This window comes from Cyprinodon tularosa, unplaced genomic scaffold (genome assembly GCF_016077235.1).
Source record: "Cyprinodon tularosa strain WSP-4 unplaced genomic scaffold, ASM1607723v1 ctg58, whole genome shotgun sequence".
Lineage (NCBI taxonomy): Eukaryota > Metazoa > Chordata > Actinopteri > Cyprinodontiformes > Cyprinodontidae > Cyprinodon > Cyprinodon tularosa.
The window spans coordinates 1,399,750-1,425,512 of NW_024039318.1; the positions used below are offsets into that span (position 1 = coordinate 1,399,750).

The following is a 25,763-nucleotide window of genomic DNA, read 5'->3' on the forward strand; positions in this document are numbered from 1 at the left end:
AGCTGCTCGACCATGGAAACCCATTCCATGAAGCTCTCTGCGCACTGTTCTTGAGCTAATCTGAAGGCCACATGAAGTTTGGAGGTCTGTAGTGATTGACTCTGCAGAAAGTTGGCGACCTCTTCGCACTATGCGCGTCAGCATCCGCTGACCCCGCTCCGTCAGTTTACGTGGCCTACCACTTCGTGGCTGAGTTGCTGTCGTTCCCAAACACTTCCATTTTCTTATAATACAGCTGACAGTTGACTGTGGAATATTTAGGAGCGAGGAAATTTCACGACTGGATTTGTTGCACAGGTGGCATCCTATCACAGTTCCACGCTGGAATTCACTGAGCTCCTGAGAGCGACCCATTCTTTCACAAATGTTTGTAAAAACAGTCTGCATGCCTAGGTGCTTGAATTTATACACCTGTGGCCATGGAAGTGATTGGAACACCTGATTCCAATAATTTGGATGGGTGAGCAAATACTTTTGGCAATATAGTGTATATATATATATAATTATTTTTTTGTTGTTGTTGGGGGTCACTGTAAGATTTAAATTTCTTAATGCACTAGTTTGTACAAACTACTTTGCCGCAAACCACAAAACGCGCAAAACCATCATTTAAATAGGGCGTCTCCAACAGTTTTGCACCTGCCATCAGTTACGCAATCACTCTTGTTAAATCACCCGCAAACCATGGTTCAGCCCCTCGCGCAAAATTCCAGTTTGCGAGCGCAAATTACTGCACGCAAAATTGGATCTTGATAAATCCGGCCCCTAGAGTACTGGTAGATTAAGAATAGTAAAAGTCCAGAAATTCTTTTTTTTGGCTGTAGAAACATTGAAACAATGCATTCACTTTATTAAATACTCTCCTCTTATGGTGCTGCTTTTTTCTCCAGCAAAAACTCAGAAAAAAGGTAGTTTAGAGGAACGTCTATGTAGGTCAGAGTAATCCAAGGTATCTCTGTGTAAATTAGTTTAGTTACGGTAACCCTTTATAGGGCATGTTACCATTTTTGATCACTTGCATACCCCTTACAAATGGAGTGCCATTTATTTTACTCTCTGTGTTTTTATTGAATTTCTAATAGAAGCACTTTTGTTATTTTTCTTAATATATACGGTCAAGTTGGCGTTTCTTGTAATTACGTTGACATTCATTTATGCAATCAAAATATACACATTTTTTGGACGTTACAAAGGTAATAAGGTCTTGCCCTGGATTTCAATAACACACTACAAAAATTATCTTTAAATATGTGAAAATAAGTGTATTTACCCTTAATTTGAGTAGGTAAATAAAGAAATCTCCCAGCTGAAGGACAATTCTTATCATTAAAATCAGATTATTTGATATTATGCTCTTGAAATAGGAGACTGCATTTTTTCCCCCTTATTTTACATTTTCTTATTCCATTTGCAAAGTATCTCACTTATCTGCTCAGTTTAAGAAAAAATGCACTTATTTTAAGAAAAACTGACTTACTTAGATTTCATTTTTTTGCAGTGTACTCTTTGCTTGAAATTTAGATGTTTAAAATCTTTCACTGAATGCCCTATAAAGGGTTAAGGAGGAATTAAAAAGATGTGGGTGAAAAGGACAAACATTCCCTCAAAATTCAGAAGAAAAAAAAAAAAAATTCCAGGTAAATGTTTAGAAATACTCAATTTATGAATTTCCGTTTCAGTCTCCTGAGTGAAAATCTGGTTTAGTGCTACAAAACGAGCTAACCGTGTCTGGATTCTAAAATTCAAATCATGATTAAAAAACAATATAATTTTCTGTCTGAAAGGCTTTTAGAGCCTTAAAAAACGTTTTAATAATGGCATATTTGAATTATACTTTCGATGTTTATAAAAACAGAATAAAACTGTATTTTAAGCGTGGAATTTTTACCTAGATGTGTGAAAATGCATGAAGATCTGCTAAAAAAAACTTTTATTTTAATTTTATATTTAAAACCATTGCTTAGTTTTACCCAAGTATATTGAAAACCATTATGGAGCATCCTTAGGATGAGGATCTCTCATCTTACTGTTGACTTTAGGTGGATTTAAAGAATCTCCAGCTTTATTTCTACATCCACTTTGCACACTGCTCCACCAACACTGAATAAACACTCCAACGGCATGATACTCCCACCTAAAGGCTAGACAGTTGGTACAGTGTTTTCAAAAATTCAGTCAAATATATAAAAGTCTCTCTTAAACAACACAAAACTGGTAAAGATTTAAAAGAAAATTAGCAAAAAATAAATAAAAACCCAACTATAACATCTAGCTACCTCCTTGGACAACACAAATTTAAAGCTGAGATCTTCAAACCAAGGGACACACTGCCAACTGCAAAGCATGTTAGAAACATCATGCTATGGGCCGTTTTGTTAGTGGTTCATTGCACAAAGAGGATGAAGTAATACAGCTAGTTAAAGGGAAAATCCTCAATAAATAATAAATTTTTATAACTCACTGAAGTTTCTTGTGTTTAAATCATTCAGACCTTAAAGAAAAAAAGAAAAAAAAAAGAATGGTTTGAGTAAATCTTTAAATTCCCAAAGCAAATATTGTACTGATGTCCATGAGAGGTATATGCAATGCTCCAGCTGGAACTACAAAAACTGCAAAGAACTTTTCTAAAAAGTGCCAATCAGGTCTACGATGGTTTCAGGACGTTTTTCTTATTTTACTAAATTACCACATCGGGTCATGAATAGCAACAGGACAGTATGGAGAATTGCCAACAGTTTTAACAGAACTACAAACCCAAGTCTTCATCCACAGGGACTGATTGGAGCTGGGTGAGAATCTTCTGCTCCCCATCCATCTCATCCGGGTCCCTCAGTGGAGAGCTGGTTTCATCTTCCCTTCCAAGAGATGAGCTCCCCAGCAGGAGCGACTCTCCTCCGGGTAGACCTAATAAAGCGGGGTCTACAGGTAGCTCTCCCTTCCCACGCATGTCAAACAGGGTCAGACTGGCTGAGGTGGAGAGGGAGACGGGGTTCCATGCCGGCTGGGACAGCTGGATGCTCGGTGCTACTCCGCTGTACATGGGGCCAAGGGCCAGCATGCTCTCTGGAGTAAGCGCACTTTGTGTCGTCATGGTAACGGACTGGTCTAGCGTGGGAGAGGTGGAGACTACCGGCGGCTGGCTGGTGGTGATGCTGGTGGTGTCAGGAGCACAGAGCAGAGGCGAGGAGCTGATGAAGTTCAAAGGGGGAGCTGCTAGTCCACCGGAGTTTGAGCCTGAGCTGTGTGGAGGCTGGCAGGCCACAGGAGGAGTGGAGGGACTCAGAAGTCCAGCCACTCCGTTTGCAGAGACAGTGGATGCTTCTTGGACTGGTTTTAGGGGTAAACTGGTGAGCTGGATCCCTGCTGGGATTGTCAGGATCAGCTTCCCCTGCTGCACACTCAGGTATGGGCTTCCACCGAGAACGACGTTCCCTGCAGCGACGAGCCACATGCAACGAAAACCAGTCAGTGCATCATTTTCTTTATTTTGGAAGTATGTAAAAGATGCTAGTCACTCTACTGAAGCTGGTTATTAAAGGATGGACTAATTAATCTTTGTCATTGTTTTTCAAAATATTTTAATTTTCTCTTTATCTGCAGTTGTTGACAAAAACCTTCACATTTGCACTTAAGTCATATTTTGTCATATTACAGCCTAGTGTAGCGTAGGGTTTTATGTGTGATAGACAAACACAAAGCAGAGCATAATTTTGCATTTGAAGAAATATTATACATAAGTTAATAAGTTAGGGCATATTTCACAAATTAAAGTCTAAAAAGTGACCTAACTTGCATTCAGACCTCAACATGATGCCGTATTACCAATTCTGCACATTTAAGGACTGATATTTCTGTCCCTCCTTTAAAGTACATCTAAGGTTTGTAAAACTTTCGGAAATTAAAATTTTAGATTTTATTCAGCTCTGGACTTTAACTGAGCCGTTCAACACGTGAAAAATCTGTGATTTAAAACATGCGGCTGTAGATCTGGCTGAATGTCTAGGAGCCTCTCTGACCACCTGAAATAGCATGACACAGCCACCGGCATCATTCACCATGGGAATGGCATGTTTATGGTCATGTGTAGTTTCAGGTTTTCTGCCACACAGCGTTATGCATGCTGGCCAGAAAAAATCCACTTAAAGCTTATTCTTGCACGTATTTGAAATGTTTTTTTACATGAAATTGGGGCAAAAGAAAAATCATAAAGCTGTTAAATGAGACCTCCTGTTGCTTAATTGTGGCAATCCCTTTCTTCCAGGGAGGTCAGATTTACACAGAGCTCATCATCTAGTCACCCACCTGAGCTGCAGATCTCCACAGCTCCTCCAGAGATAGATACGAGGGGCCTCTTGGCTGCCTCTTCATTTATTGTTATAGAGGTTAGATGGAGAGCTGTCTTTATGGGCTGGCAAATTGTTAAATTTTTTCAGAATATAGTCTGGTGTTTGTGTATATATATATATATATATATATATATATATACACACACACTACCGTTCAAAAGTTTGGGGACACATTGAAATGTCCTTATAAACCCCATTGAGCTGTTGTGGGAGCAGCTTGACCGTATGGTACGCAAGAAGTACCCATCCAACCAATCCAACTTGTGGGAGCTGCTTCTGGAAGCGTGGGGTGCAGTTTCTCCAGATTACCTCAACAAATTAACAGCTAGAATGCCAAAGGTCTGCAATGCTGTAATTGCTGCAAATGAACGATTCAAATATAAATCCTTATTTCTAACCTTGTCAATGTCTAACGTATGGTGGTGAATAAGTGCTACTTTTCAGGAAAACACAAAATCATTTGGGTGACAAACTTTTGAACGGTAGTGTGTATATATATATATATATATATATATATATATATATATATATATATATATATATATATATATATTACATACACACACACACACAAATAATAAAAAGTTCCAGGTTTTACTATGAAGTATAATTTGTTTTATGTACTACTTTGTGTTTGTCAATCACAGAATGTTCCCCACAAACCATTAATGGTCAAGTTGTATAAATACCTTTACATGGTTCTGTAATTAATCATAGCAGTTTAAACAATTTGTGTGACGTCCATCAGTGTAAATACTTCAATATGTTCCAAACTTTAGGTACTTTCAAGTTCATCTTACATTCCTGCTTTTTTAACCTAATCCAAAATACATTTAATGAATCTTTATCGGGAAACTATCAAAGAATTGAGTTGATCAGTCTGTTTTTATTTCTCCTAATGAACAAATTGGATGTTATGTTTTACCTGTGGAAGGAGAAGGTAGCTGAATGATCCCAGGGTTCAGGAGCTGTACAGCCGGGGCCACGCTGGTCGAGTTCCCAACTCTCTGTATCTGACTCAGCTGGTTTATCCTGAGCGGGCTCTGTGGAGGCCCTGCGGATCCAGGGGATGAAGCCAAGATCTGCAAGGGCACACCAGCAGAGGGGATGGAGAGTGCCGGGCTGGCTGGCACCACCTGGGGGAAAGAGAAGTTGGGGGAGGTTTGGATGGAGGAGACGGGAACCAGCTGAGGCATTGAAAGTGAGGCTAACTGAGCAGAGGGACTGCCTTTTGCTTGAGACACTGGGACTCCTGGTGTAGGAGAAGACAAGGAGAGAACCTGTGGAGGCTGAACTTTGATGGGGGTGGGGTTTATGTGCTGGAGGGTAGTGTTGTTAAGCTGTGGAACAGAAGCTACAGCAGCAGCAGATTCAGATATAGTTGTTGGGGGCTCTTGCTGCTGCTCTTGCGGTCTGCTACCTATGTTTTGAGTGTGAGGGCTTTGAAACTGTGGAGCCACTGAGGTGAGTGGGGATACTGGGACTAGCTGAGGGCATTGGGCTCCTGTAGAGCTCTGGACCAGTTGGGAGACTGGTGCACAGTGGATTGAAGGCACAACTTGGGGCAAAGAGATGATGTGAGGGGTGGAGTGGATAGAAGAAACTGTAGAAGGTGTTAACTGTGAGGGCCAAGGTCCCTGCTGACTGGCAGAGTTGGAGATAACCAAGCCTGAGGAGGGCAGAGAAGCTGGGAGGGAGACAGACTCTTGGTCTTGAGGGTTTTGGGTTAGAACAAGCGATGGAAGACTGGTTGAAGAAGACAGAGCTGGAGGGGAGGGCGATAAAGACGAAGAGGATGGGGATACTGTCTGGCTGCCTCCCTCTGAATTGCAACTGGTCATAAAATCCATGTCGCTGTCACTTTTTATTTTGGTTTGAAGTGGAGGAGAAATTATGGTGGAAGGTTCTGGAGCTTGAACGCCATTAGTGCTCAGAACAACCGTCTTGGTCTCCACAGCAGACGCTTCCTGTTCTGCTCTAGAAGAGGCCGCTTGGTGCTGCTGCGTGCTGACTCCGGGTTTGGTTATGACCTGAGCCCCGTTCAGGATTAGAGGAGAGCTGGCTGCAACAGGGCTCAGCGTGACCGTCTGGCAGTCACCTAGACTCAGCCCGTTGATTATGACACCAGCCCCGGCACTGGAGATCAGGGAGTTTCCGTTCAGCAGCAACGGCTGTGAAGCTGCCAGGAAGCCGCTGGAGCCATTGAGGATAAGCTGCCCCCCCGTGCTGCAGGGGACCGCAGAGACAGAGATGATGGAGGTGGTGGAGCTTGTTGGCTCCTCTGGTTTGTCGGCGGCTTCGTCCATCGCCTCGTCCTCAGTGCTGTGGTTCCCATCTGACTCGCTGGAAACAAAGATGGATATATGATAAAATGCAAACATAAAATCCTTCCGCCTAATTTAATTCAAGTGTAATTTAGAAAATAATAGGTGCAAGAAAGAAGATTTGACGTTTTAGATTAAAGCGTTAAACTTTATTATATCTATTGAAATGCTTCAAGACATTAAATGCAAAATGAATTATTGCAACTGTATTAATTTATTGTTTTAAGTAGTTTTGGAGCGGATACTTCTGTTCTCAACCAAATGGAAACTTGTTAAACTTTCACCAGTAGGGTTAACCACCTCTACAATAACCAACCAAGCAAAGCATTCCTCTGTGCAAGAAGGGGGGAGTCAGACTCCTAAAACCCTTTCATGGCCTGATATTAGGTCATTTGTGGAGCTTTACGACCCAGATCCACTACATTTGGACTGACCACCACAGGCCCTGAGGTGGGGTAAGATAAGCCCTCCATGCTCTGCTTTATCTCTGCACAAACAGAACACCCCCGCTTTGAGAAACAGTGGTTGTAAAAACAAGACATATTCTGCCAGGAATTGGCCAATTTCCCCTCAATCAGGAAGGCAGATGGTATTAAACAATATCTGGTTTTGCCCCTGTTCATCAAATGCATTAAATCTAAGATTGCACACACTGTGTGCAAATGAATTATACCACACAATAAAGGCACTTCTTTCCAGTAAAAGTTGGCTAGAATCTGGATTTTTTTCCCAATATAAACCCGGAAATATCCAGAGCATTAGATGAAATCTATTTAAATCAACTGAAGAGGAGGATTTTTTTCCCTCTTTTTTTAAACACGAACCAAACAAGCAGTTACTTTATAAATGTTCTCAGGTACCTATGCTTTTATTTGGACATTTTAGTCCTTTAAAAGTTGGAATGACTCAGTGCAATTATCTAATCTTTGGCTCCCTCCACAAATTCCCCATCAATTCAAAGTTGGCACTCTTGCTTTGTGACTCCAAAACATCAATGACTTCTAGTCAGTGAAGATGCATTTTGGTTGTAAGCTGAAACTTGAAATAATGCCCTTTATTGGTGGATATAAGTCATTTAAAAATATGTTTGGCTACATATTCTTACTGAGGATTGTTTACCTGGGTTATCGTAATGTCCTTTTTGCATTTCAAGCCACGGATTTGTGTTTTAGGGTAAATCTAGTGTCATAAATTACCACAGAATTTCAACTTTTATAACACTGCATCCGAAATGTTTGTTAAATAAATACAACCTTTATATCACTTTACTTTTATCTGTCTCTTTTAAGGTAAAACTGTGTGGTAAATTTAATATTCACATCACCCTGATTTATACTTCCTGTTATAATAACAAAATTGTGATATCAGGCTGCTTGGCCTGTTGCTGCAGGTTTTTCCTTCTGTTTCAGTTTTCCACCCTCACCAACCCCTGTCCCCTAAGCTCTGGAGGCGGCAGTGCAGTGCAGGGTTTCAGGAAACTTGAGCCATTGTGGGCCCATCTGGATCTCACATTTCATAACAAATCAACATGCGTTAGGTTTCAGATGTGTGACAAAGTCAGCTACCGCCCATCATCTTTAATAAATCCCTTCCTAACTCGCAATGATGTTTTTCTGCATGCTTTAGACGTGATGCACTTTTTTTCCTTCAAGTGTTTAGAGCCTTCATAAGTTTGATTGACTTGCAAACAAAGGGAGCAGTTTCAGATCGCAGCGTTTCTGTGCGCAGGTTAAGGCGCGCACATGCATGCAATGCTTGCCTTTTGCTGTGGGTCCCGGACGGGGTCCTGTCCCTCTGCCTGCGGTTCTTGAACCAGTTGCTGACTTGCGTGAGGGACAGTCCGGTTACTTTGGCCAGGTTTTTCTTCTCGTCCGGAGTGGGGTACCTGTTGCTTTTGTAGCATTCCTTCAGAGCGTTCCGGGACTTCTCCTTGAAGCAGTAAACCGTCTCCTCTCCGTCCCAGATGGTTTTAGGCAGGGGGAACTTCTTCCTGAGCCGGTATTTGTCCACTGCGCCCAGGCTGCGGCCCCGGGACCTCTCTGCCTCCTTGTAGCGGGCTTTGAGGTACAGGTCCTGCAGGAACCCATGGTTAGACGGGTGGAAGTCATGGCTCTCCAGGATGGCGTACAGCTCCTTGAACTCCTCCCGATGGAAAGCCACCAGCGCCTGGGCCTTCAGCAGCGTCTCGTTGCCACGTAGCAGCTCGGACGAAGGAGGTATGGTGGAGAGAAAGCTCCACAGGCGATCCACATTACCCGCCTGCAGAAGGGCCTCGCACAGGCATGAAACCTGGTCTGTGGAGAAACTCAGGGCCGACTTCTGGAAACTTTGGAGCAAATGTTCCGAAACATGAGAGCTTTCTTTGTCTTCTTTGGACTCGGCTACTGACGGATCTTCTGGGCTATTGTCAGATTGTTCTGTAGACTCTAAAGACAAGGAAGCCATTTTCACTTTAACTTTTTTTTTTCCACTAGTAGTTCCTCCTCCCCGTCTCTCTCTCTCCTCCCTCTTTCTACAGAGCTGCGTTTTTCCATCTTTAATGTGCCTCCAAGCCATGAGCTGACACGCCCCTGAATCAATGGCTGGGTTAAAAATCTTAATCATTCATATATCATTTGACTGTAAAGCTCGCATTATCTCCAGAAGAGTGTGAAAGTCTCTCAGTAGGCCTCTTGTCTCAAACGCTCAGCAATTGTTACAATAAAATAAGGTAAATTAAACTTACAGTCAGTTTTTGATTTTTTTGCACCGGGCAGTTGGCCAGGGCGCTATTAGAAAGAGATGACCGAAAAAATGAAAAAAAAAAAAAAAAAAAAAAAAAAAAAAAAAAAAAAATATATATATATATAAAACAAATAAAAATAATATAAATATATACACATATAACTCTCTCTCTCTCTCTCTCTCTCTCTCTCTCTCTCTCTCTCTATATATATATATATATATATATATATATATATATATATATATATATATATATATATATATATATATATATATATATATATATATATATATATATATATATATATATATATATATATATATATGTTAGAAAAGTATGACTGAGAAATAGAAATATTTATACATATTATATATATATATATAGGTATATATAAAATATATATTAAAATGTATACATATTACATATATATATTCCAAAAATCACACAATTCTGATAGCTCCTAAGCCATAGCACTATGACTAACAGAAAAAAATGGGTTAATGTTTTTGTTTCAAAATTACCCCAGAATTAAAGCTTTTACAATGCTGAGTCTGCCATATTTTTTAAATAAATGCACAATAGTATTATTTAGAAGTATTTGTTATGTATTTTTCTTTTCTAATTCTACACACAAGAAACAGTAAGAATGCAAATAAAAATATGCAGTTTAATACAAAGTGGAAAAACAATTCCCCTGAGGAGTCTTTTAATCCTAAAACATATTCCACTGGAAGAGACAGGGATAAGTTATCTGCACAACAAATATTTAATAACACACTTTAAAATTTCAAGATTTTGCAACCAGTCTCCAACATCAACCAAGACATTTCTTTATTTGTTGGGTTGGTTTACAGGACAGGCCTTCACCAGTGAAGAAGCTGCCCAAGCACAACCACAAACGGTACAATAGAATACTTTAGTTTCTTATCGTCTATTTTTTTTTCAGTTCGATAAAATACTTAAAACAAATGAATATTTTAATGTTTTTGATATAAGTGAGGAAGATTTTCCTTACTCTGTTCATACAGAGGTAGATCTACAGGTACGGTATGTGTTCCAGATTATTTTTGCAGCTGATAATTATTAGTAATGTCAAATGCATTTTTATATTGTACGGGTAAATGAATTACCATATGAAGAGTTTTTCCTGAAACCTTACCCTAAAGATGGCTATCAATACTTGTTATCACAATGTAATAAGATCTATGGAGCCCTGCATCTGGATTTTCAACAAAAGGAATGCAAACATTCACTTCACAGATGCAGGGTAATGAGGTTCTTTTCTTAGCCCCTTCATTTTCCTGCCACCATAATCTATGCAGTAATAGTGAATGGGGTTAAAAGGTACAGGATCCAAACATTTTTTTTAATCTTGTATTTTTAAATTTCAAAAACTGTAACTGAAACCGAAAAAAATAAGTTCTTAATCTTATATTTGAAATTGAAATGATTATCTGAAATTTTAGCAATTTCTCTTTTCTGCAAAAAAAAATCTCAGATAAAACTAATGAAAATATCCCTTATTTTGTAACTTTCCACAACTTAGTTTGTGCTATACAGTAGTTGCTTCACATTGTGCTGTCAGTGCTCATTAGGACAGCAGGGCCGGAGGGATCAGTGTATCTAATATTGGGGTCGCATTTTGGAATTGACCAATAAATAAATACTTCTCAACCCTAACTGAAGTCCTTTAACTTAGGTTCCAGTAGCTACATCTGTTTTATGGGGTAAAAATATAAGACTCTCAGTAGAGAGTATAAAAAGCGCCCCCTAAAGTCGCAGATGATTAATTACATGTAGGGTACTTGGAAAAACGAAATTCCAGACATTATTTTACAACCTTTAAAACCGTATTAGAATTTAAACGTATCCATTTTTGGCATCACAAACAAAAATAGTTATATTTTAATGTTCTGCTATACTTTCCTTTTTAAAAATATATGTATTTTTTAAACTACTTGTTCAACTTATTTTAGCCATCATGTTCTTGATATAAAAAAATATTCCAAAAGAATGACAACAATCAGTGTCTTAGTCAATAAATACAGCATATTTATGCATTGTCTTGCGTTCGTCCTACCACGTGGTCATCTCAGCTCCTTCTTTTGATTGGTTGTCTTTATCAGCCACTAAATAAACGGCCCGTCCTCCTGATGTACGTATCCATGATTCCATTGGCTGAGCTTCGTCCCTCTCTAATCTGATTGGTTCGTTCCAGCCGAGGCGGATAGAAGCTTCCAGAGCAGGGCGTTGCAGGAATTGGAGTTTGAGTCTCATGGCGTACATTCAAAGCAATGCTGAGCTCACCATTTTTGTTTTACTGTGGTAGTTAGAACGCAGTTTCTTCAAACCAACATCGTTATCCGCTTTCATCAAGGCATTTCGTTTCTACTGCTTGGAAAAAGAACCTATATGTAAGTAAATGCGGTAAAACTGGTTAATTCGAGGCGTCTCAACGGCTCCAATGTGACTACTGTTGCTTCCCACTGTTTAGCTAGCAAACCCATAGTGCTTCTAAGGTCATTTTTGATGAAATTAATGAGGGGGAAAGACAGAAAAAAGTCCATGTGATTGCTGGAAAAAAATTTTGTTACGATAAAACTTCAGGGTGTTACATGGAACCACTACATTTAGAAAAAAATATGGAATTATAAAAAACAAACAACACAACAAACGACTGCATTGTGTACCGACTTCCTGCTTTCAAAATAAAAGTGTACTTTTTGAAGCCTATAAGCTATTGAATTTAAATGTTAATACTTAGCCCATATGTAAAAAGTAAAACAAAATATTTAGAGATTTCAAATGCAAAAATAAAAGGTGTACCTCATGAACCCAGTGGAGTACTATGATCCTACACTGATTTTGGGTAAATTGATCATATGACCTGGAAGCCCCTTTAAATGTGCTTTACTTTTTTTATGAAAAAAATTATATGTACTTCAGAGTTAGGTGTTTAGATTAGTTAAATCAGATCTTTGTTTAACAGATACATATGAAGACACTTAAAGGTTCACAAGACAATGTTCAAACAAAAATGAACAATAAAAACTATTATATATTTTTTTTTCCTGTATTGAAAATTTACAACAGACCAACACAAATTCAGATTATATTCTTTATCAAGATTTAAAAAGCAGAATTCAAAAAACAGCAGGAACATCCTAACCCTATCTATAATAAATTATTGACAATACTGGAGCCACAAACACGGAGTAAAGATCAGTTTTCAAACTGATCGGAGGAGCAGTGATGACTGGTCAGACTGATGTTAGCTCAGCAATGGCCACAGGGATATATACTGACAGGCCTCTGGTAGTTGTTGGGGACTGCTTTTGTAAGCCTGGTGGGTCAGCAGCTGCTGATCCAGTCTACCACAAAGCTCCTTGTGCAGCAGGTTGTTGTTCATTACAGCAATATCCACCAAGTCACAAAATATTGCTGAGCTGTCAGAAACACCTTTCTTCTCTTTCTGCATGAGGAAAAGGAAACAATCGTCTGGTCAAAAACGTCAACACCCCCCATAAATCAGTTTTAGTTCTTCATAGATGGCTCCTTCTTCTCCCTCTCCAGACCAGTGCACACCTTCTCCTAGACATTATCAACACTGTAGACAGAAAAAATTTACAGTGCGTTAGATGTTTTCATTTCCAGAATAGTATATTGTGATACAGGGGATTCATTTCACATGAGAATTATCTTTAGTTTTTTCCAACGTGGATGTGTCAATAACGATAATAGATAATAATAAGGTGTAACATGTTGAGAATCTCTTAAACATTTTTTTTTACTCAGAAACAAATAAATACATACATACCGGTACATGTCATAGGAAGGATCTATTCCATCAATACACTTACCGGTACCCTTTTCTCTGGTCTTTGCATGATCCAATACAGATCAGTAATCAGTCTCCATCTTCATTCAGCTCTATAATCAGCTCTGAAGTTTCAAGCAGTAATAAAACTGCATATGTGTGCCTCTTTGTGTGGCTCCATAAAGTCTCTTTCCCACTGAAATTAGCATGTTAACCTGGGTTTTTCAAACACGGGCCGACCGCTTAACAATTGGTGTTTGTCCCCTTTCCCATTGTCAAAAAAAAAATAAGCTTGGTCTAACACTAGTTGACAAGCTGCATGGCCTCTGTCCCTCCACTGCTACATGTCTGATGGCACCGTTACGCTGGGTTAGTGTTGGCACTAGATGGCACTTCCAGTTTTTCCTGGTCATTGCTGGGTACAAAAACCACTTCATGGTTTATTCCCCAATTGCATATGGTATACTGCAATGCAGGAAGTACACAGCAGATTGGATTATAATGTTTGGGGGGGTTTTTTGGATTTATGCAAAACCAAAACAAAATTTTCTGGGGTAAAGAGTGCTCTGGGACTCAGTTTGAGTAGTATGTTTCATTATATCCATCTGGTTTTACTTGCAAAAAAACAAAATACCGTCTGATTTGGTTGCAACCACACGCATCTAAAAATAGAAGTGCTAATGGGAGAGCCGATGATCTGTCTTTTTGGTTATTTTTTTGTTTTGTCTTGGTCTATAAATGTTCTTTCTGTCCTCAGAATAAATACAGAAATTTCAAAATGACCTTGTTATATTGGTCCTACTCTGCTTGCTGAGCTGTTGATGGCATTTATGCTTTTAATTTTTTTTAGTCACTGCTCCTTAAGAGGGTCCTGACCAATTTCAAAATGTCTGGTGAAGTGATTGTGGTCACCAACCCTCTTGTGAATGTCCGTATCACAAGCAGCCTCTCCTCCTTCGAGAACCGCCGAAGGTTTAATAGAGGAATCACTATAGCAGAACTGAAGGTAATGCACATGAATAACATCTTTAACCTCCTCTTAATTTACAGAACCTTTAATTCTGCCTTCTAAGTGTTGTATGTACTTGCACACAGGGGCTGCTGGAGATGAATGTGGGTGTTCCTGCTTCCTGCATGGATTTGGAGATTTTTAGCACAACGGATGTGTTCCTACAGAAAATAGATAACGACGAAGCTCTGTTCGGTTCCTACCCTGTGGACGATGAATGCAGAATACACGTAAGCAAAAGTACCAAAAATGCGGTGCATGGTGGATGTTATAGATTAAAATTTAATTCCAAGTGGATGTAAAGATATTTTTAGATGGGTTGAAATTTTTAAGAGTGTGGAATATAAAAGATGCTAAATTAATTTTAGAATTCTTTTTGCTTCTTTATTGTGTCCATTGTGTGTAATTAGGACAGGAAATGTATGCAATTCTTGGTCAAATTAAACTGGAAAGCCTCAGAAGCCATTAGCTGCTTGCATAAGTGTGCATACTCTTTGAATAAGGCATCTATTGAATGAACTTCCGCTCTGTCTTTAGGAGGAGTGTAGAGTCAGCTACCTGCATCTTGACTTGTCAGCAGTTTTGACCAGTTCACCTTATGCCTGGGCTCTGGCTAGGCTCTGCAAAAACTTTTTTTCTTATTTTGGGAAGTAAGGATCTGTTTATTTTTATATGAAATTAATAAAAACGCCCCTGTTCAGCTAGTTTTGTAGAGCACACCTGAAGGTTTTTCCAAGTTGGACTGAAAACTCCTGGTGCTTATACAGGTGCTGGTCATAAAATTAGAATATCATGAAAAAGTAGATTGATTTCAGTAATTCCATTTAAAAAGTGAAACTTGTATATTATATTCATACATTACATACAAACTCATATATTTCAGATGTTTATTTTGTTTAATTTTGATGATTACAAATGACAACAAATGAAAATCTCAAATTCATCATATCATAAAATTAGAATATTGTGAAAAGGTTCAAAATTGATGGCCCCTGGTGCCACACTCTAATCAGCTAATTAACTCAAACCACCTGCAAAAGCCTTTAAATGGTCTTTCAGTCTAGTTCTATAGGCTACACAATCATGGGGAAGACTGCTGACTTGACAGTTGTCCAAAAGACGACCATCGACACCTTGCACAAGGAGGGCAAGACACAAAAGGTCATCGCTAAAGAGGCTGGCTGTTCACAGAGCTCAGTGTCCAAGCACATTAATAGAGAGGCGAAGGGAAGGAAAAGATGTGGTCGAAAAAAGTGTACAAGCAAGAGAGATAACCGCACCCTGGAGAGGATTGTGAAACAAAACCCATTCAAAAATGTGGGGGAGATTCACAAAGAGTGGACTGCAGCTGGAGTGAGTGCTTCAAGAACCACCACACACAGACGTATGAAAGACATGGGTTTCTGCTGTCGCATTCCTTGTGTCAAGCCACTCTTGAACCACAGACAGCGTCAGAAGCGTCTTGCCTGGGCTAAAGAGAAACAGGACTGGACTGCTGGTGAGTGGTCCAAAGTCATGTTCTCTGATGAAAGTAAATTTTGCATTTCCTTTGGAAATCAAGGTCCCAGAGTCTGGAGGAAAAGAAGAGAGGCACTTCATCCACGTTGCTTGAAGTCCAGTGTAAAGTTTCCACAGTCAGTGATGGTTTGGGGTGCCATGTCATCTGCTGGTGGTGGTCCATTGTGTTTTCTGAGGTCCAGGGTCAACACAGCCACATACCAGGAAGTTTTAGAGCACTTCATGCTTCCTGCAGCTGACCAACTTTTTGGAGATGCAGATTTCATTTTCCAACAGGACTTGGCACCTGCACACAGTGCCAAAGCTACCAGTACCTGGTTGAAGGACCATGGTATCCCTGTTCTTAATTGGCCAGCAAACTCTCCTGACCTTAACCCCATAGAAAATCTATGGGGTATTGTGAAGTAGAAGATGCAATACACCAGACCCAACAATTCAGAAGAGCTAAAAGCCACTATTAGAGCAACCTGGGCTATCATAACACCTGAGCAGTGCCACAGACTGATCGACTCCATGCCACGCCGCATTGCTGCAGTAATACAGGCCAAAGGAGGCCCAACTAAATACTGAGTGCTGTACATGCTCATACTTTTCATGTTCATACTTTTCAGTTGGCCAACATTTCTATAAATCCTTTGTTTTTATTGGTCTTCAGTAATATTCTAATTTTCTGATATGATGAATTTGAGATTTTCATTTGTTGTCATTTGTAATCATCAAAATTAAACAAAATAAACATCTGAAATATATTAGTTTGTATGTAATGTATGAATATAATATACAAGTTTCACTTTTTTAATGGAATTACTGAAATCAATCTACTTTTTCATGATATTCTAATTTTATGACCAGCACCTGTAGTTTCCTAAATATGAAGAAAATGTCAGTTCTCTGCATATATTTTGCATTCGATGAAAGGAAATCTTTTTAGTCTATTAATTGAAAAATGATTAGCTAAACTATTGGCTGTTCAAAAGCGCACCTCCCGGAAACGCTACGCGGGCTGTCAAAAACCCTCAGGTTTTTGAATGGCAGTAGAACAGTAGAAAAGGGCCTATTGAAACACTTTATAAGGTATCTGAAAGCGATCAGATGCAAATGTCAGCAATAACTGAAGTTTTGGGATAATCAGACCATTAAAATTGATGGCAAGCATGGGGTCAAGAAGATTAAGTACTGAAACTATCAAGATGCTATTGTATTTGAAGCATCTGCATTTTGCTGTCAGATAATTACGCTCGATTTTTTTCTTTTCTTTTTTCATAGTAAGAAGTAAGAGTAGCAGGCTGCTGTATAATCATGCTTACTAGATGTTGCTGTATCATTGTTTCTCTTTCAGGTTACTGATAGAAGTGGAAAAACAAGCGAGTTATTTGATAGTTCCAAAGTGGAAAAGTTTGAGCTGCCAGATGATGCCTATGAGAAGCGGACAGGTACTCATCACCCAAACAATAGCTAGTCAGTTTTATAGTAAAATAATTCATATTTAAGATATTTGCCTGCTTGTTTGCTTAGAGAAAAAAAAAAACAACTTTACTAAATATAACTAGAGGAGACAATGTTCTAAGACTGGATGTACTGCTAATGGCTTTGATCAGTGTTGTTCAATATAACAAAATGTTAATATATTTATTTTAGAATCCGTGCGTTCATTCTTAAAGAAGCAGCAATTGGGACGCTACAATGAGGAGGAAGTTGCCAGGAAGAAAGCTGAGCTCGACAATCAGGAACAAGAACAGAAGGCAGCGGCTGAGGCCATTTCTGTCGGCAGCCGCTGCAAAGTGGAGGTCCCTGGGCAACCCACAAAACTGGGCACAGTTATGTATGTTGGTAAGTATGTATTAGATGTATTTGGTCTTCTTGATGCAAACCTTTGATTTATAGATTTTCTTCTTAACAGGAAAAGCAATTCATTTGGGTTTGTGGTTGATATTAAAACATAACTACCAGACTATATATATGCTCTTGTCTTAATTGGAGCTGCTCAATCAGTTGAATTTCCATTATTATTATCATGTGCAATAGGGACACAAGCTCTCATACAAGTTCATGTAAAGTTGATCTATTTGTCCGGCTAACGCCTGATTTATAAGCAGCCATTTTCTTAAAATCCTGAGTTTTCTTTCCATAACATGTTTGACTAATTTTCTACAGTAGGCTGAATGTAAATAAGCAGATTAAGCAGTTTCACATATTCCCACACTGCACTGGACCAGACTCCCTTTCCAGTTGATTTTTAGTTCAGCTCTAGATGCTGTGTGTGTGACTCCGCTTTAGGATGAACAGTGTTGCCCTCTTCTGGACCACAATGATACTGTGAAGAAGGTCCATCTCTAGGCAGATGTTATTCATTAAACAATTTGAATAAACCGTTAATTAACAATCATAAAAGATTGCTTGGATATAACAGCTGGCAGATGCTTATATTTCGAGCGTGATGCAAATTGTACACACTATCCGAGTTGACTTCCTGCCCTTGATGCCCAAACCTGATGAAGGTTTTGGTGTGAGATTCTAGATGTGATGGAGAGTGGCAAAACTGAAATATCACATGGTCATAAGTATACAGACCATTTGCTGTGACACATGCTGTCCATTTTTTTTCTGATCCTTCTTGAGATGGTTCTGTTCCTTCTTGGAGTCCAACTGTGTTTAATTAAACTGATTGGATTGATTAGGAAAGGCACACATCTGTCTATATAAGACCGTACAGCTCACAGTGCATGTCAGACCAAAAGAGCACCATGAGATAGAAGGAACTGCCTAAGGAGCTCAGAGACAGAATTGTGGCATGGTACAGATCTGGCCATGGTTACAAACGAATTTCCGCAGCACTCTAGGCCTCCATAATCCTTAAATGGGATAAGTTTGGGATGACCAGAACTCTTCCTAGACCTGGTCGTTCAGCCAAACAGCAATTCTGGGAGAAGAGCCTTGTTGAGAGCGGTAAAGAAGAACCCAGAGATCACAGTGACTGAGCTCCAGAGATGCAATAGGGAGATGAGAGAAAGTTCCACAAAGTTAACTATCACTGTAGCACTCAACCAGTCGGGGCTTTAAGGCAGAGTGGCCCGACGGAACCATCTCCTCAGTGCAAGATATATGAAAGCCCCATTTAGTTTGCCATAAAACTAAAAGGACTCCCAGACTATGAGAAGATTCTCTGGTCTGATGAACCAAGATCAAACTTTTTGGTGTTAATTCTAAGCGGTATGTGTGGAGAAAACCTAGCACTGCACATCACCTGCCCAATACAATCCCAATGGTGGTTGCAGCATCATTCTATGGGGGTGTTTTTTGCTGCAGGTACAGAATGACTGGTTGCAATTGAAGGAAAGATGAATGAAGTACAAAGATATCCTGGAAGAAAATCTCTTCCAGAGTGCCTAGGACCTCAGGCTGGGTCGAAGGTTCACCTTCCAACAGGACAGTGACCCTAAGCACACAGCTAAGATTACAAAGGATTGACTTGGGAACAACTCTGTGACCATTCTTGACTGGTCCAGCCAGAACCCTGACCTAAACCCAGTTGAGCATCTCTGGAGAGACCTGAAAATGGCTGTCCACCAATGCTAACCATCCAGTCTAACAGCACTGGAGAGGATCTGCAAGGAAGAATGGCATGGGATCCCCAAATCCAGCTGTGAAAAACGTTTTGCACCATTCCCAAGAAGACTCGTGGCTGTACTAGCTCAAAAGGGTGCTTCTACTACCGTATTTTCACGACCATAAGGTGCACCGTACTAAAAGGTGCAGTCTCAGTTATGTGTGCCATTTCTGTATTTAACACACTCATAAGGCGCACCGGACTATAGGGCGCGTTTTTTATATACAGGTACATGTCCTCTACTACCTTTAAATACCTCTACTGCGTATTTAAAAATACAGCGGGGGCAAAACTGAGTATGACTGTGCTTTATTCATGTATTTATAACAAAGCATTAATCAAACCTGGGAGCTGGCAGTGAGACAGATGACACAGCGCAGATGACACAGCGCTGTGATCACTCCTAAATTAACTTAAAATCCTGAAACCTGCCGACGGAATATGTTTGCTTTTATTACCGGTATCCTGGTGCCTGGAGTTTAAATTATTTGGATGAAAAACACCTGCCAGCCACTGCATGAACCCGGAGGCTGCCCAGCTCAGAGGCTGCTGATGAAGGGATTTCTACTGTCGGTGTACCGCTGGTATGTCGGGGTCTGAGCGCCTCCGACAGAAATAGATAATCTGGATGAACTGACTGCAATTATGAAGTTTTCAGGTGGACTTTCTCACTTAAAAACATATTAAAACTACTTTATTCCCACTGATCACAGCAAATATAGCTGCAAGATTTAGATTATTTAGATGAAAAACACCTGCCAGCCGCCGTGGTGAACCCGGAGGAGACCCGGCCCAGAGGCTGCTGTTGAATAAAGTTTTCAGGTAGAAAAATAGAGCGGGAGCAAAACTGAGTATGTTTGTGCTTTATTCATGTATTTATTACAAAGTATTAATCAAACCCATCAAAGTCATCATCCTCTGTTTCTGAATTAAACAGCTGTGCTAAATCAGACATGCCAATTTCCCCTTCTTCGCTGTCAGAGTCACTTTCCGTGCAGCGCGGCTCCTCAGAAATAATGCCGGCTTTTGCAAAAGCTTGAACAATAGAGCCAGCAGACACTTTAGTCCAAGCATCAACTATCCATCCGCTAACGGTGGCGTAACTTGCCCGGCGCTGCCTTCCACTTATCGTGAAACTGTGGTCTCCGTCGGTCATCCGTCGCTCCCACGCCGCTCGCAGCCTTACTTTGAACGGCCGGTTCACACCGATGTCGAGCGGTGGAAGTTCCTTTGTCAGACCCCCGGGATAACGGCGAGCACAGCGTTTATTTTTTTTCACCATGTTTTTCACATCAGCTGTGAGATGGGCACGCATGGAGTCACATATTAAAAGCGATGGTGATGCGTGGAAAAAACCACCTGGTCTCCTCACATACACCTGCCTCAGCCACGCTTTCATCATCTCCTCATCCATCCAGCCCTTTCATTTGCTTTAATATCATATGTCATCAGAGCGATGTGTCGTCTCACAGCCAGCTCCCAGATCAGCTTCTCTGATTCGTTGATGCAGCGCTTCCAGCAGCAAAACTTCAATTTTTCCATCTCGAGCAGCAGCAGCGCGTTGGCGGCGCGCTCCCGAAGCGCTTCGCCTGCTGCTCAAAACGCGCTGCGGGACCTTTTGCTGCGTCTATACGCTCGTCAACCGTTGTCTTTGCGTGTAAACTCGCTGCTTCTGCTGCTTCTGCTGCACCTGCTGCGTCCGGTTCACAGCGAGCACAGTATTAATTTGTTTCACCATGTTTTTCACATCAGCTGTGAGATGGGCACGCATGGAGTCAGATTAACAGCGATGGTGTGGTGATGAGTGGGGAAAAAAACCACCTGGTCTCCTTACATTCACCTCCCTCAGCCACTCTTTCATCATCTCCTCAATAAGGTGGTCTCAAAAGTCGCAGTTGCAACACACATAGGGCGCACCGCACCAAAGGGCGCACCGCACATTTTGAGGGAAAAAAAAGACGTTTATGTGCGCCTTATAGTCGTGAAAATACGGTAAATACTGAGCAAAGGGTCTGAATACTTATGACCATTCGATATTTCAGTTTTTCTTTTTTAATAAATTTGCAAAACTTTCTACATTAGTTTTTTCTCTGTCAAGATGGGATGCTAAGTTTACGTCAATGAGAAATAAAATGAACTTTACATTAGACTTGCTGTCAGCTCATCAGGGAGGGGTGGTGAATCCCATGAGCTGAGAGCGTTAACTGCTCCGCTCTCACCTCGATAGAACTGGGGTTAAGTCAACAGCAGCACTGCATTGGGAGTGGAGGGATGACAGATGAAGTTGAAAATAGTAAGTGGCAATCAGGGACTGGTTGTAGTTATGTGAGTTTTTCAGTTAAAATGGAATAAAGAGAAGATGGTGTTGACAAAGGGTGAAATGAGGAATGCACTGAAGAAGTTTTTCAGTGACTTTAAAAAAAGACATTTTCATTAATTCCAAAAAGGACTGTTTGTTGTCCTCCCTTACCTCCAGCACTGACCCTGGTCTATTACTGCCCAGCATTGGTGCTCTCTGCACAGGTAGATTTACAATGAAGTACCACCAAATTCGACTTTCATTCAATTTTCTTTTTTTTTTTTTTCTCAAATAGTTCTCTAAGCTGTTTTAAAAGTTGTGCATAGGCAACAATTTAGCAGCGGTCTATAATGTTAAGCTTCACTTGTGTGTTGAAATGCTGACAGCGAGATCTTGTCAGGAAAGCCTGTGGGGTGGCCGAGGGTGACGTCAGGTCCAAACTGAAAAATCTGGGATGCTGATGAACTAATAAAAATGTTAAACAATCAATCCACCCACTAAATAAGTAAACATACCCACTATTGTATTCTATACCGATAACACGCCTTTTTATACAAAAATTGTATATTCTGATTCCAGTGCAACGCTAACGTCTGCTGGGATGTGACGTCATCGGCCGGAATTAAAAAGGATTCTATCTTAAAAACCAAGTCAGAACAAACATAGTTTTACCTGCACAAATCAAGTCGCACTGAAAAAGTAGATCATTTTGATTCAATTCTAAGCTTAATGGGGGGATGGTTGACCTCTGGGTGAACTAAAAGATCATCTTTAATATCTCTGAAACAACAGTAGCACTCATCTTTTTTTTCTCTCCATTTTTACAAATGATCATTTTGACTGGACAAATCCTCTCTAAGGTAGCACTAACCACAGAGTCTATTTGTTGAGTTTTTATTCTGGTTGGGGAGATGGCTTCATGCAGCTGAACCTCCTCCTATTTGATGATACAGTCCAGGGTGTGAGCACTGCTTCTGAAATGCAGAGCAGTGAACTCCCCATTTGGTCTGAATGCCCCTTAAAGTTTCCCTAAAAGGTAATCCTTCAATGCTGTTTTTCCAGGTGTGGGGTAAAAAACAATAAACAATAAACTGCTCAAAAAGAGCAGTACAAAATGGTACACCCTCACAGACGGTGCGGTTTAATAGAGCGATACTTCCCTTTAATTTCGAAAAGTCGGTATTTCAAAAAATGTTGCAAACATATGACGCCTGTCAATCAGCAAGGATTGCTTCGGTAATATACATATTGCCAGTAAAGCATTAACATTTATTTAATGTTCTTTTGTTCTTGGTATGCAGGTTTTGTGTATTAAACTGGTAGTTTTGTCTATTTTTGTTGTCTGAGAATAATGAATAATATTTTTCATTGTGCTTATTTGTTTACAGAGACTTAACAGACTGCTGTTACCAGTTCAATTTTGTCATAAATGAATTTCTTTGGTTTCCATGAAAGTAAATATCTTTGTTAGCCAAGAGTGAGAGTCCAGGTTACTATTTAGTTTTGATAATTTTATTGTGGAGTATTATTTTAATTGTCTTCCAGTTTCTCTTTTAAATGTAAAAAAAAAAAAAAAAAACAAAAAAAAAAAAAAACAAGACTATTTGCATTATTTTACCATTATCATTATGTTAGTTGAAAAAAGTATTAAATTATAATTTATTGCAATAATGTCTGGGACAATGTTTTGTCCAAGAGTTATTATGCCAGGTCTAATTGAGATCAACATTGTAAGTAAGGTGTATTAGTTTCATGTGATTTCATAAAGAAAAATATGCTGTTTTAGGTACAACAGAGTTCAAGCCAGGTCATTGGGTAGGTGTGAAGTATGATGAGCCTCTGGGAAAACACAACGGAACGTAAGATTTATTTTTCCTCCCCTGTTTATATAACAACAAATTGTAACCGATTGTATTTCATTCTAATCATGTTTTTTATTGTGTCTCCAGTGTTCAGGGGAAACAGTACTTTGAGTGTCAGGAGAAATACGGGGCCTTTGTGAAGCCACTGAGTGTAACAGTGGGCGACTTTCCTGAGGAGGATTACGGCTTAGATGAGATTTAAAACCGTTGTGGATGTTTGTTTCCTTATGCTTTTTTTTGTTGTTGTTTTTAAAATCTCAGTTCCACTTACTGGACAGAGAGGAAGTAGGATAATTCATCATAACAATGGTTCATGTTCTTCTGTGGATGGCATGATTTAAAGGCACTTTAGCTGGAGGTTTTTTCATCGCAGCATGGCAGGACTGTCATTTGTGATCTTAAAATAGATTAGTTATCAAAAACTAGTCAAATTGAAAGGTTTTCACAGAAGATTTTTTTTTTGTTCCGATGTATTTTTTTTTTTGTTTCTTAGTTGCTGTCATACTTTGTTTACAGCTTAGCAACTGTCTATATAGAGTTCTGTGTAGTTCTACAAAAGAACAGACTTAATCTTTAAGAACTGTATATTGTTTATTTGTAATTTGCTTGTATAACTGTCAAGTCTAAAATTCTCTCTAACCGTACTTTGACAGTTAAAAGGGTCATCCCAGTCTGTGTTGGCATCTTTAGATCATTGGTGAGGTTAAATGAAAGCTGCAGGCAGTGGATATTTGCATTTTAAACTGAGCAACTTGCAGAAAATGCATCAAAATTGTTGTATTTGCTTGAGTGAAAACTTTTGTTACACTACTGCGCTTTGTTTAAAAAAGAAAAAAACATGACATGCAATATTTCCCATCTGACAACATGGCTGCTTTGTCTCATGTCGCCACTCTGTCCCACACATCCACAGTCATGCAGCTGATATTGTTACCTGCAGGTTCCTCCATAACAAGTTGTCAAGTGTTGAACAATGATGCATTTTTATTTTTATTTTTATTTTGTACGTTTGCTTGTCTTATACATAAAAACGAACATACTGTTTAATTTAAGCAAATGTGAAATCCTTTTTCCTCTTTTCCTTAAGGTTCAGTTTTGATTAATATTCAACATTGATCTAAGGTGCTGGTGACAAAGTGTGCCAAAGGATAACCCTTATTAATAAAGACTACACATGATCAAAATCGTTTCGGTAATTATTTGACTTTCTATTATGAGTGAATTATGTTTGCAATTCTCACTAACTGAAAGATTGATTTGGTGAATATGGCCTTTATCTCCATATGTTTTTTTTTTATGTATTTAAGTTTCTAGAACAACAATTGCTGAGCAAGTACATAATTCAGTTAAATAAGATATTAGACTTACTCGAGAAGGAGTTGGTTATTTTAAGGCTTTTTGACTTTAGGTAGTCTCTACAAAAGAAGGGCGGGGGGAAGTTGAAGAGGGAAAACCTTGCCAGGAGGGGTCATTAATAACGCAAAGATCCTGTTGGTGGTTTGGCCTTCACTTTCAGATCTTAACCCCGAGGGAACTTCATCATAGAATTGGACAGAGCAGACCAGCAAGTTGATTAGAGGGGAAAAAACAAGTTTTACTAATAGTTTTGCAAAAGTGTAAATTAAAATCTATGGTGTGGCATTAGGGCTGCACAGTGACACAAGTGGGTGGCATTGCCGCCTTGCAGCAAGAAGGTCCTGGGTTTGATTGCCCATCTGGGCTCTTTTTGCATGGAGGGTCACATGTTCTGCATGTGCATGTGTGGGTTCTCCCCAGGTAGTCTGACTTCCTCCCAAAGACTGTTTAGGTTGATTGGCATCTCTAATTTCTCTTTAGGTGCGTAAATGGTTTTGTCCTGTTTGTCTGTGTTGCCCTTTGAAAGAATGGTGACCTCTCCAGGGGGTACCCTCCTCTCGTCCATTGAAAGCTGGAGATAGGCACCAGCACCCCTAGTGACCCCAGCAGGGGGGTGGATGAATGGATGGATGGTTGTGCCATTAATACTATTGACACTCAAAACCCCCCGTCAAAACAATTTTGTATCGATGACTCAAGTAAACTCAAGTAAAATGTAGCTTGGCTTAACCAGTTATCTTTTAAAATATATCTTAATTTAAACATTAAGATTAAATAAAGGGGATTTCTAATCTTCTTTTTTTTTACTGCAGAGTGGATACATTTTTATAAAATATATTTGAAAATAAAAGATACAAAGACACTTGTTTTCAGAACTCATGTCAGATTAAAATTAACTAC

At 39.6% G+C, this 25,763-nt stretch overlaps 2 protein-coding genes across 2 annotated transcripts; one reads left to right on the forward strand and one right to left on the reverse strand.

The window, feature by feature from the left end:
* Positions 1–1,441: 1,441 nt before the first annotated feature.
* Positions 1,442–9,162, reverse strand: six5 (SIX homeobox 5). Its single transcript, XM_038306367.1, has 3 exons — positions 8,430–9,162; positions 5,272–6,689; positions 1,442–3,432 (listed from the first exon to the last, which is right to left on the reverse strand). Exons 1-3 carry the CDS (start codon positions 9,113–9,115, stop codon positions 2,747–2,749), a joined length of 2,790 nt encoding a protein of 929 aa, XP_038162295.1. The 5' UTR covers positions 9,116–9,162; the 3' UTR covers positions 1,442–2,746.
* Positions 9,163–11,639: 2,477 nt separating this feature from the next.
* tbcb (tubulin folding cofactor B) lies at positions 11,640–24,691 on the forward strand. Its single transcript, XM_038306390.1, has 7 exons — positions 11,640–11,809; positions 14,063–14,218; positions 14,308–14,451; positions 17,079–17,172; positions 17,378–17,569; positions 23,432–23,504; positions 23,595–24,691. Exons 2-7 carry the CDS (start codon positions 14,099–14,101, stop codon positions 23,707–23,709), a joined length of 738 nt encoding a protein of 245 aa, XP_038162318.1. The 5' UTR covers positions 11,640–11,809; positions 14,063–14,098; the 3' UTR covers positions 23,710–24,691.
* Positions 24,692–25,763: the final 1,072 nt, after the last annotated feature.